Here is a 13602-nt window from a genome sequence, read left to right on the forward strand (position 1 = left end):
GTTAATTGTAGTTGTAAAAATAAATATTTATTAAATTGAGTAGATCCATATACATACATATGCAAGATCTTAATATATACATATATATATATTTAATTAATACATTTCTTTATATTTCAAAATATCTTTAAAACAATTATATATTATTTTATATGCTTACATGTCTATTTTTACTTGGTCAAAAAAAATAACACGTTATTCAGAGATAAGATATGGGTCATTTAAAAAAATAGTGGGTGATAACTGACCGTCATAATAGGAGGGAACTACGTCAAATTTGTAAATAAATATACGTGTCTCAGCTAGTTTATTTCTTGCACATCATCTTCTTTATCAGTAATTACTTGGAAATATTTTGGAAAGTCATTAGCCCAGTAAGGTAAGTTAACTCTTCACACTTTATTTTATTTTAAAATCTTTTAAATATTTTTGCACTGCTTTTGTTTTAAAATTTATGGATCAAGTACCCTATTTTAGAAATAAGAATTCCCAGTGAGCTCTGACTTATGAACCGGTTAGTAATTGCGTATAGTTCCGGAACTAGCTTTTGATACCTTACTAGGGAGTTCTACTTATGATGCTTTCGGGAGCGCACACTCTATGATACCTTAGTAAGGGGCGCATTATTGACATAAATTATGAACTTTCGATACTGTGTCATCAGGTATTTGTGGCCTTAGCGAGCTGTGAAATTTTATATCTTATGTCATATAGATTTCGGAAAATGATTTTTGTTTTATAAAATTATGATACTTGATCCACTCGTGTAGAATTGTTTTCTTGCTGGGCTCTTGGCTCATTTCTCACAAATTTTCATGTGCTTAGCTTTTGGGTCATCTTAAAGGTGGACTTGATTTGAGCTTGCTCTGGAATAATATTTTAGTGATTATGTTTGTATTGGAGTTGCGTCTCCCAGGATTTGCTTTATTTTCAGCTTAGATGATTTTATTTCTGTCTCGGATTTTAGAATTTTATGAAAAACTAGAAAGTTATTCTTATTATGGATTTAATTTGGAGTTTTACTGAATATTTAAGTATAACTATTTTCTGAAAAGTCGGGGTATTAGAGTGTGCTTGTTGAATGAAGGCAAGTGAAATACAACAGAATATCCTCTTCGAGTCAGGATTATCTAGAGTACTAATTTCGTACAAAAATTAAATCTCAATGTCGAAGCAAAATAATTAACGATAACAGCAGCAATTAGTAATATTGTATATACATTTGTTACATTATGAATCATTTTAAGAATTTTAGTGAATCTAATTCTCTCATTTTCTCCAAATCTATACTATATTATAATAGAGATAATTTGGTTCAACGATAATTCCCTAATTTTAATTATTACAAAAATAGATAAATAGTGTTATATATCTAATAAACTACTAAATTATTAAACTACTACTAAATATAGTATACTTATTCTACTAAACTACGAATACAACTTATTCTATTATTAAAAGATATAAATAATAGTGTTATATATCTCCCAAACTATTAAATTGTTAAACGAATCTTATATGAAGTAACTAGTTTTTTTAAATAATTTATATTGGATGGTCATGTGCGGTTGCTCATCCTACGTTACTCTAGTGTCCCCATGTTAACTCTCTGGACTCTCGGTGTATATTTGAATTTCACATACTGGATGTCCCAACTTCTCTTTTACACCGTATTCCCGAATCTAGGATAGAAAAGAAAAGAACAGAAAATAACCAATTTTTCTTTTTCTCCTAATCTTTTAAAAAATAAGAAGAAAATTTTGGAGAAAAAAATAAAGAAAACATCTTCCCAAATCTGCAGTTTTCTTTTCTTTTTTTCATAAAAGTTGTTCGGGAATAAGCTGAAAAAATGTATTTTTTACATTTCTTTTATTCGTCAGTTATAAATGTAACCTCTCTTCCTCATCTTTTACATTATTCGCATTCAAATCGTATTTTTCACCTTTCATGTATTTGATTCCGTGCTTACATATTTCATCATTATTTTGAGTATTATCCCTGAAATTGTGATGTTTCCCGTGTCTTTTTAAGTTATTAAGATAAATAATACTTAACACGAGATCCTCAAACATTCAGAAAATAGGGTTAAAACTTGCACTATTAAGAGATTAAGACACATAAATCAAATAGATAGTTCGTAGTAGCTACTATATAACCCAAAAAAATATGAAAGTGCAGGGGGTTTATGAAATTAACACGAGATCATCAAACATTCGAAAAAGTAGAGTTAAAACTTACACGACTAAGATAAACTTTATATGTAACCGAAAAAAATATGGAGGTTTATGTACCTAACACGAGATCATCAAACATTCGAGAAAATAGAGTTGAAACTTAACGCTATTCAGAGATCAAGACAAACAAATCATATGGGCACCGGCAACTTAATGAAATGTTGAGGTGCAATTTGTTTATGAATTGATGGAGTAAGGTGAGTAACAAGGTTCAGAAAATTTCTCTGTCATTCAGAAAGTAAACAAAAATAAAAATCCTGCTACAATGTTGTATAGGATCAGAAATGTAAAATCAATGAAATGCTTTGATATTGCTGACTTCTATTTTCATTTTTCTAGTTTTGCCACCTGCCTGCCAAGGTACGAGATTGGCAACTCATGACTTTCCGCAAGAGGGACAAGAACTCAACCACTGCACCAATCATTTGTTGGGTATTGGTGTTTTAGATGTTATGGCACTACTTAAGTATACCAAACAAACTCCACCTCCTCTTTCTTTTCACCACTCTCCGGAGCTCCTGTTTCATGCCTTGGCAGTCCTTCTCAAGCTCCAACACGCGTGCTTTCACTTCATCCATGCCGTCAGATTGTGCACAGCCCACTTGGCGGAGATTTTGTGAGTTTTCAAGATTTTCCGAGATAAAGAACAGGCCTGAGATTGATGTACGTAGTCGAAGCTGTTCAAAGAAAAGAACCTGCACAATGACGCGGAGAGGCAGTCTCTCATTCTGGGCCGCATGGGTGCTTGCTTCTAATGATAACTTCTGGCAGTTCATAAGCCTGCATATTTGCTCCCGTTCTAAGTCCGTCAGCCAGGGATGCGCCTGCAGTTTAACATGTGTGAGCATGTACTAGTAACAAAAATTCTAGACCTAAACATATAAATGATAAGTTTCAATATATTGAGTAGTTGTTTCATGGTTTATGTTTCAGAGCAGCTAAGGACTTTGTTACCTTCAAATATATATCAACTGCACGATAAATGCCATCAGAGAGTGGTCTGGCATAATCTGGGACAGCGGAACCAAGTGACTGAAACTTTGATAATTTGAAATTAACATCAGGTGCTACATCAGCAAGATAACCATCCACCAGATTGGCTACCACTGTAATTGCTGTCAGTGAATCAGAACTCTCAACTAACTGATTCTCATCAACTACATTTGGAGAATATGGCGCGGAAGAAATCTGCTCTGTTGACAAAAAATAATCGAGGATCCTCTGAAAACAGTCAATGTCATATAAAGTTTCTACTGAGTAGCCCAAATTTGGAATCAGAAGATCATCTAAGGATGCCTGGTCCAACTGTACCCCGACTCTTTTCTCTAGATTTTCTCTGCACGAAAGACTTGCTTGTAAGAGCATAGCAACGCGAAGTAGCCTCACAAGAAACTTAGTCTGCATTACTCCTTTCTGACATGGAAGTAACTCCACAAGTTCTTCAAGGAGAGCCCTCTGATCTGCCTCAGATGGCGTGGAAACATTGTTGCCTGGTTTAGCACTATTTGCGTCCTTGAAGCTAAATTGCCTATTCATCAGGGGAATATATTTTCTAGCATAAACGACAAGAGATCCAGCAATGTTCTCAGGTTTCATACCTACTGTTTCCACAGCTTGGATAAACATTTTATAGAAAGACAAACCTAGATAAGACACATCCTCGTACCACCAACGATCACCCAGTGATTGCGCCTTTGCTGAAGTTGATATTCCATTCCATAATATCCTGCTTTCTTTTTCTTTGTTATCATTACGAGGTGACACGTGCCTATTAAATAACTGCGGATCAGCACAAGCTTTCATTGCCAAGGAATTAACACATCTAGAAACTATACGAAGTTCTTCTGCCTGTGATAAAACTTCTTCACAGGTTTCCAGTGCTTTTATCGTGTCAGACCAGTTCCCGAAAATTTCATTCAGGAAAGCCTCTGCATGGGAAACAAGATTTCCCTCTACAATATCATCGTTCATCTGAAGAAACTCAGCTGCACATCTTACAGTAACGATATTCATAGCAGTAAGCTCTATTTTAACCCCGTAACAGAACTTGGCTATAAGCTCAAACGTTTTAGCTCCACCAGGTAAGTCACAGAGCTGCAATACCTGTACAGTACCATCATCACTAGCTTGTTCCCCTATTTGCTTTGCCAGTAGTCCACTTCTCGACAACAAAGGAAACTGCAGTACTCATCGAAAGCAGAATTTGTAAGATGTCAGAGTACAGATCAATCGATTAATTAGCTTGACAATGAAATACTGAAAGAATTAAATCAGGGACACATTTGTATAACTTAGCAACAACCAAACATGATACTTTTATGTCACAATATATGTTACATGAACCTTATGTAGATTAAACGACATTTCTCCGATCTCAATGGTAACATCACTCGGAAGCCCACTCGTGCATTGCCTGCGATTTTTAAAAAAAGCATCAACTACAGTAACAATATTTTTGAACCTACAAGGCCTAAACAGCATACAGGTAAAAGGAAAATGTTTGCTCTACAGAATTGCGTACAAAATTTGTATAGAATGACATGTGATGAGTTTTAATTGGAATGAGCCCCTTGTATTCACATCAACAAGCCCAATTAAAATATCACACATCAATTGTCATGTCATTCTGTACACCTAGCACCACTCCAGATAAAAACGTACTATGAAGGCCTATGTGTCACATTATAACATGTAACACCTTAAACTAGTTTCCCTAGCAATAATATGTTGCGAAAAATACTAATCAAAGTTCAAAAGAAAAATCTGAGCAAGAGGCATAGTAGGTACCAAGTTTGGCCTTCGCGGTGAAATGCCTCAGGTTTTGTACCGAGCTTCATGGAAGCCATGAATGTATGATATGATCTTCTGCTGAAATTTGTTATAGAATGGAAAGAAATGCAAGGAAGAAAGTGTGAGAAAACATATTAGACAAGAAGAAAATGTGGGGTTTTGGTAACTAATTTATGAATATTGTTAGAGTACTTGGCGAGATAACAGAGTGTGTCCCGAGTCTACTGGAGCAAAGAAGGAGACCAGGAACGCAGTTAGATCCAACCTGAAGATATGATTAAAATAAATTATTTATATTTTTTTCAAATATATTTGAATTGATGATCAATATTAAATCAAATACTACCTTCGTCTCAAATTATCTGTCTTGTTTGACTTTTTGCGGTCAAATTGACCGAACTTTGACCAAAATTTTCACATAGTATGTTATCGAAAATATTTATAAAAATCATATCATTAGAAAGTATGTTTAATCTACTTTAATATGTATTTTTCCGTTTTTCAAAATAATGAAAAAATAATTTTTTTGAGTCAATTTGACTATCAAAAGTGAAACATAAATTGGAATGGAGGGAGTATATTGATTTCATATTTTTTTTTATCTAGAAATGGAAATTTTTAAAAAAGCTAATTGTGAATATCTAGTCAACCTTCCTAAATATGTCGATCAAAAAGTTAAATGTCAAATATTAAAAAAAAAACCTTAGCTTATACTCCCTCTGTCACAATTTATATGTCTTGTTTAATTTTTGATAGTCAAATTGACTCAACTTTGACCGTAAATAAAAACTCATTTTTTCATTATTTTGAAAAATTAAAATATACATATAAAAGTAGATTAAACATATCTTTTGATGATATAAATTTTATAAGTATTTTCATTTGTAGTTAAAGTTGAGTCAATTTAACCGTAAAAAGTCAAACAATAGAGATAAATTGGGACAGAGGGGTTAAAATTCTCTCATACAAATTTAATGACATATTCGTAAATAGTAATAACTCATCCTGAAATTAAAAATTTACTATTTATATGAGAAAATGTTATAAACTCAGGATAATACCCCGAGCTCATCCTCCATTCTCTTTTTCTTATCTTTCTACAAGATGCCGACAAATTCTAACATCGTAATCGCATATATAGATTCATCTAGATTAGCAATCAGTGTGATTAGCTTAATTTGTAGCAAGAAAGCCTCTTCTGAGTTTGTGAGTTTCTCATTTTACATGTGTTTGTATGGATTTTCTGGATTTCTTTAGCACCACAAGCATTCTAGGGACTGTTTATGTTGTATTTTGACTTGAAGTGTTCTCATATATGAAAGTGATTATTCAGCTAAAAACAAAAATTGCATCTACTAGAAACAAAGCATTGACCATATGCGTATTTTCTACCTTTTTCTACCGTAAATTAGATGCTCATGAAATTGAAAGCACGGGGGAAGATGTAACATTTGATTGTTGTATTTTACCTACTGCACACCTAACTCATTCTTGATTGATGATACGAAAAAGATTACGAGTTGTAAGAAGTGTTTTAAAAATTTTCGATTAATCCTAAAAGATATTTGATCGGTTTAATTTTTGAAGTCCGATTAATATTTATAATTTTTTTTGAATTATATATTAGGTAAAATATTAAATATTATTAAAATATTTGAATATATCTGATTTTTTTAAATAAGGTAAATATACGATTAATCTCTTTGATTAATCCCCGATTTATCAATTAATCTCTATTCGGTACATAAACTGATTGGTGCCGATTACCGATTTTTACAACCATAGTTCCAAGTAGAGATAACCGTTTTTAAATGGGCATTGTTCGACGACAATTGATAGCCGGTAAATCATCTATCTCCATGTGGATAATCTAAACACTAAAATTAAAAAGTTATATGTTGATAAAGTGATGTGAATCATGCATTCACGTCGAATTTCCGTGTTAGATTTATCCGTGAAATTTATCGTATACAGATGATTATAATAATCGTTTGTCAGCGATCGATATCTTTCATAAATTTGTGATTTCTTTTTTAGCGGGAGTACAATGATTAACGGGATCCTGACAAACAATTAACCGGAAATTAAACCCTAAAAATCTCCTCTTAATTCTTAACAACCTCTTTAAAATCAAGCTAGTTCGGAATAAAGAAAACATGAACAGTCAATTTGGCAGGCATGATGATCCAACTGCAGATGCAGATGCTTGGCTTTTTGCGTTGTTTTATATTTTGACGTAATAACATAACCATATAAGTGAGATGTTCGTTTGATCTTTCAAAGTCATACTAGAATCAAATAAGATATCTCCTCTCCGATCATCAAATACAATACTCTACGTTGTTCGTTATAATGTACTCCCTCAATCTCATATTAGGTTTCTTGTTTTGACTAGTATATAGTCAACTTTATTATATTTTGATCGTAAATTATATTTAATATATAATTAAATAAGATTTAAAACTTATATCATTAGAAAATATATCTAATACTCTTCAAAATGTTATTTTTAATTTTTTAAAATATTGCATAAATTTGTTTTAATTTTCAGTCAAAGTCTAGTCAATTTTACTATATAATAGTCAAAATAGGACACATAATATCATATGAAAGAATAGTTTCGTACATATAAACGTTTGGTATATAGAATCTTTATTATATATTTAAAGGAAGTTATTTAAATCACCTAACAAGGATGTTGAAGACTTTTGGGAAGTAGATTCACATATTTAAATTTAGTAATCAAACATAGACACATATGACTCAATAGTTTATCTCTTATCGTCTCAGGTTCGATTTTCGCTCAACGAAGATTTAATACATCGCTTTCTCTGTTACAAAATTACATAAAATTAAGTAATCAGCTGGCAGACCATATTACATGCTAGAGGTAGAGCCGTAGAGGAGACTCTGAGATAGTGATGCTGATGTATTGTATGTACATATAATATTAAACCTTGCATTTCGTCATCTTAAGCATGATTACCGAAGTTCCAAGGTCGTGATTAAGGTAATGTTAATATAATTTATTTACTTAAAACACTTGCTAATACCGGAGACTTATGCATTGGTTACGACCATTTAATCCTAGGTATTACATTTCTCCATGTTTTGTTTACGAGGATGGGAGAACTCAAAACCGAGACTCGGATGTCATGTTAAGTAACTAGTTCAATGGTAAGTAACCGGCTCATTCAACCAGAACAATGATATATATTTGGAAAGAATGGTAGAAAAAATCTCTAAAAACAAGTAAAAAGTAGGGATGCATCTATATATTACAAAAGATATGAACACATAAAATTGATGAACAAGTAAATCTAAAACAGAGTTTACAATTTACATAACCAACATGGAGTTGAATGTATAAGCTTGAAAACATTCATGATCATCATCAGTTGTAAAGCCTACAAACTTTTTTTCTGAAGTTCAATTACAGAAATTTATGTATTCACATAAGTCTCGAACCTTCAACCTTAACCAGCATGCATTAGAGGAGACTGGAGAGGGTTTATATACTTCCAAAGATTGTTCACTTGATCTTTGAAATCAGCTTCAAAATTCTTCTTCTTCTTCTTCTTCTTCTTCTTCTTCTTCTTCTTCATTTTGTTGGTTTTAAACTTTTAGTCAAGAATCGAAAGAAAATGGAGGTTTCAAAAGATCATAAGGAGCCCAAAGAGCATCAAGAGGACAAGGCCTATTAGCATCCAATCTTACCCAAGGCTTCCCTTTCCCACTCCAATGCAACAAACTAACACGCCCTGGATGCAAATCACGACAAAGCCCGCGAAAATTATCACCGCCTAGTCCATGTTGATTCCACTTATGATCCACTGCAGCTATGTTACCAGCAAACACAAGCAAAAAAGGAGGCAAAGAGCCTAACTCATATATCCTCATTCTCTTCTGTAACTCCATCCATTCCTCGATTTTTGTCGTGTAATCACCGAGTCTCCAACGATCAAGATCAATCACCATTACCCCGGTGTTGAAGTAACATGCTTTTCTGTTAGCAAACGTTAAGGATAATGATGGATTCGACCAAAATGTTGGTGTGAAATATGTAGTGAAGTTGGCGTCGCAATATTCAGGTGCTGCCAGTACCGAATCTTGGCCTAATGGCGTTTCGGACAATTTTGCAATGTCATCGACTAATATTAAGTCCGAGTCTAAATAGACAATTTTGTTCACGCAATTCGGTAGTATGTCCGATAAGTAGCTACGTGCGTAGTTCAAAGGGCAGTCGAGGGCGGACCGGATCGAGGTGGAAATGAGACGTGCCACGGCATTGTCATCGAAATGGTAGACACGGAATTTAAGGTACGGGAACGAGTTTGCGATGGTTGCGCGAAGCAGTGATGCGTTAGCTGAAATGGAAGTCACAAAGTGGAAAATAATGTTTTGCGGACAAGAGGAGTGTTGGAGGACCGAGAGTATTGCTGCCATTGATCCCCGAATGTACATCGCGTCGAGAGTCATCGCGACGTGGATGTCGTTTTCATAGCATACGTTGTCCTCGTTGTCGTTGTTGCTGTTGTCGTTGTTGTTGTTGTTGTCATTGTTGATGAGGGTGGTGGAGGGACAGTTTGCGGAATTGTAGAACTTGGGAGCTTCTTTGAATTTGTGTAGAATAGAGATTGTGATTTGTGTACTATGTGTTGGGGCTGAGAAGGAAACTAAAATGAAGGAAAAAATGCAGAGGCTGGAGAGCTTCTGGTGTGGCATTTTGAAGTGTTTGAGGGGAATGGTAAGGATTTGCAAAGGTTTGGGGGCTTTTGAAAGACAGGGTCTGGGGAATCGAATGTTGAAATTTGGTTGCCAGGCTGGGAATTTGTAAAAGTTGGAGATTTTAACATCCCACCGGTTCTGGTGCACAAAATACAAAACTATTTAGACTTTTGACTTGATACTAGCCGACCTCCATGAATCTTAAACAGTTTACTAAATACAAAAAGAATGGAAGCTCGTTTGATCACATACTTATACTCCCTCCGTCCCACCGGGTTATTAACGTTTATGTAATCATGTAATCGATACGTATTTTAAGATTCTTAGGCTCTGTTTGAGAGTACTTTTGAACACTGCTGTGCTGTGAGAAAAAACGCCGGCGAAAAAAGTGCTGTCATGAAAATTAGACGACTGTTTGGTATTTTTTTTTAATTTATGCATATTTTGAGATATAATATATAAAAATAATGTTTTTTAGAAGGTTTGATGGTGAAACTGATAGATATTTCTTGCAAAAGTTGAAAACAACTTTTTTCAAAAGCACGAGGGACATGTTTTTGCTAACTGCAGCTTTTAGACCAAAAGCGATTTTCCAGACATCAACTTTTAGAACCAAACACCTTTCATACAGATTTTCAGCAAAAAAAATTGTTTTAACTGTCTGCAACAACAATACCAAACGAGACCTTATTTAGTATAGTTTCATAACTTATTTTTAAAAAAATCTGAATAAAAATTTAATGTTTGAACTTTTATTTAGAAAAAAAAAATTTAAAAAATAAGTTGTGGAACTGTACTAAAAAAGAGCCGCCTTAAAATGTGTGCCGAACTTTTCTATTTCAAATGTTCAAAACCTAGTGCCGAACTTTCTATTTCCCGTTGAATTGTATACATTTGATTTTGACACGGAGGTTAAGAAAAAGTGTAATTTTGTTACAAAATGTAGGAAAAACAGATAAAGTGGTAGAACCGATCAATGAAATAGTAGTTATAAGTGAAGTATAGTTACTTTTTATATTATAAAAATTTTATTATTTTTAATCCAAAAAACGAAATAAAAGTGGTTGAAACATAAATAAAGGAAAGTATATAGAAATTTACGGGATAATAGTAATTTTTAGAGAATCGTGAATCCAGCTTTTCTGCCTTTGGCAGGCAGGTACAATTACTGATGGTGAAATTGAAGCCATCTATTCTTGACACAGTATGTTGGGATATCTTAGTCGGTGAAAATTATCAACTCACCAACTTTGACATTTTATTTTTATTTTTTTGCTAATTCAACTTTGACATTTTTAATTTTATTTATATAAGAAATCTTGGCTTCAAGGTTGAGGAATGTATTGAGATGAATGTAATGAGATTGATGACAAACCACCACCCTACTAGGAAGTTTTTGTTCTAGTATTATATTTTCAAGAATCGAACCGACAACAAATAAATTATTATCACTTGAGTTATCGTATGACGCTCGTTTTTTGAGTTTTGATTACGTCAGCATTCATTCGTATCTTGGAATTATGTATTTAAATCAGATATGTAAAATATGGCATGAGCCATGAGGAGTTGAATGCCTCAATGATGAGGCCTCGTTTGCCCATTAACGTTAGGAAACATATTTATGATTAATTAATTGCTCCCTGGTACCGGATACTGTTAGAAAAATTGAATTTTTAGATCATAGTTTTATTATGTTCTTGATAATAATCCTAAAATCTAATTATTAGAAGTTGTTCCATGATATGTGAATTTAAACTTTCATATATGGTTTTAAGAATTTTTCTTAATGAAATCCATAGAGAAATAGAGTTGAAACTAGTAGCTTGTAAAAATTTGAAATGGAGAATGTGTCATTTGTCCCATATTGAAAATAAATAAAGTGAGAATTTTATTTATTTGTGATTTAATTTTTTAATTAGAATTAATTTATCAGTCGGGCTGGGTTATTGTCTCTGTTGGGCTTGATCACTTTGTAAGTGAGCTGAGTTAGATTCAATGAATCTGGACATGTAACTGATAAATAAAGACTCATAATTAAAAATATTAAAACTGATTTAATGTGTGGATTAAATACAAAAGCTGTTACATTTTATTTAAATTCAAAAACAGCAGTTTTGATTTATGTATTAAATGAGCAGTTTTGATTTCTGATATTAATGTATATTTCAGTCTATTAATGTCATGGTTGTAAGTTACACTTAGCCTCTACTATAAATAGAGGCATAAGTTGTTGATGAAACAAACCACACAACATTCTCTTCTCGTCTCCTTCTCTGCATTTCTCTCCCAAAAAATACAAGTTCGAAGGGCTGTTATTTTTCCGGCGACTGAGGTGCTAGTCGAGGTGAAGGTTTTGTTGCTGTTGTTAACATAAACTCCGAGCTGTTTTATCCTGGTGGAGATATTGCACGCATCCCAAACGCAGCAGGTAGGGAGCAATATTCTCTTCAAGAACAGCCAGGGCTTCGAGCAAGGCCCGGTGACTCGGTTGTGATCGTATTTTCTTGGCGTTTTGTATCTGTGCACCATTATTTTCAGATACGTTTGAAAGTTATGATTTCGGATACATCTTCGTTTTTCTCTTCGTTATTTCAGTTACTAATTTTGTTTACATGCATGTTTTGTTTTGTTAACTGTGGTCTTGGCCTGAACTTGCTAAATTCTTTATATATTTGCCTCTATGTTGCAATATCTGTTAGTGAAATTTACAACAGATACTCCCTCCGTCGCTTTCAATTGTTATCGTTTCTAAAAGAGTGTCCGACACGCATTTTAAGATGAATAAAAAGTATAGTTTTATACCTTTTTTAAAAAAAATTCTTTTCTTGAATAAAAGTTTAAAGATTCTATTTTTATTCAGAAAAATATTTTTTTTTTAAAAAGGTATAGAACTATACTTTATATTCATCTTAAAATGCGTGCCGAACACTCTCTCAGAAACGATAACAATTGGCCGGGATACAGGAAGGTATATATTTAGAGGAGTTCTACCTACCACAAATATTTTTTCTCAAAAATTTTATCAAATGAGATGACTCATAGATTACTGATTTTGGTTTGTGGGCGCATATGAATGCACGCGGGGTCTCATCTATCTGTACTATTATATTAAAGACGAAATATTAAAAATTTGGTTGTTGGTCATTGATAACTCAATTCAGAGTCGTCTGATCAAATCGACAAGAACTGTTAAATTAATTTTTAAAAACTAGTATTATTTAAGAGGTATAATGTTTGAATCATGCCAGCAACATATTAAAATTATAAAAAAATAGTATTATTTAAGAGATATAGGGTTCAAATCCTCGCAGTAACATATTAAAATTAAAATTTATAATAAATGATGATAAAAACAACCGTGCATCGCACGAGTTATATACTAGTATTATTATTAAGAGGATTGTCAACTATTTATGTGACACATCAGATTTGGGGTAAATTTTGGGATAAAAATTTGGAATCCCTAGTATTTTTCATATATTTATAAAAAAATCAAAATTTAAAATTGAAACATGGGCGTCAATTGGTCTCCGTGGTTTATCCCATTGCTCCCAATTAATTTCAACTAACAGGATATCCAAGTTGATGTACATGAATCAGTCAGATTCATCACTTGAGCCATCTTCTTCTTTGTCCTATACATTTACTATATGCATTATTTCTCACGCATTTGTAAATTTATACGAGGGTATGGAACTCAACTCAGGTGACTATTTAATTTCCCATCATGTTCCGGGCACCTACTTTGGTTTTAGAGGAAGGTTTGTAACTAGGATTTCAAAACAATCGGGGCAAATATGAAATTTCGTCTATATCTTGATCAGTATTCCTAAAAATCGATAGACTCGAA

The 13602-nt window shown here is 33.1% G+C and overlaps 2 protein-coding genes across 2 annotated transcripts; both read right to left on the reverse strand.

The window, feature by feature from the left end:
• Positions 1-2387: 2387 nt before the first annotated feature.
• LOC141710529 (BTB/POZ domain-containing protein At5g03250-like) lies at positions 2388-5257 on the reverse strand. Its single transcript, XM_074513093.1, has 4 exons — positions 5022-5257; positions 4578-4647; positions 3189-4412; positions 2388-3058 (listed from the first exon to the last, which is right to left on the reverse strand). Exons 1-4 carry the CDS (start codon positions 5078-5080, stop codon positions 2693-2695), a joined length of 1719 nt encoding a protein of 572 aa, XP_074369194.1. The 5' UTR covers positions 5081-5257; the 3' UTR covers positions 2388-2692.
• A 2960-nt stretch (positions 5258-8217) lies between these two features.
• LOC141711453 (putative galacturonosyltransferase-like 1) lies at positions 8218-10084 on the reverse strand. Its single transcript, XM_074513897.1, has one exon. The coding sequence runs from the start codon at positions 9747-9749 to the stop codon at positions 8652-8654; it is 1098 nt and encodes a 365-aa protein (XP_074369998.1). The 5' UTR covers positions 9750-10084; the 3' UTR covers positions 8218-8651.
• Between the last annotated feature and the right edge of the window lie 3518 nt (positions 10085-13602).

The sequence above is a fragment of the Apium graveolens genome, chromosome 3 (genome assembly GCF_009905375.1).
Source record: "Apium graveolens cultivar Ventura chromosome 3, ASM990537v1, whole genome shotgun sequence".
Classification (NCBI taxonomy): domain Eukaryota; kingdom Viridiplantae; phylum Streptophyta; class Magnoliopsida; order Apiales; family Apiaceae; genus Apium; species Apium graveolens.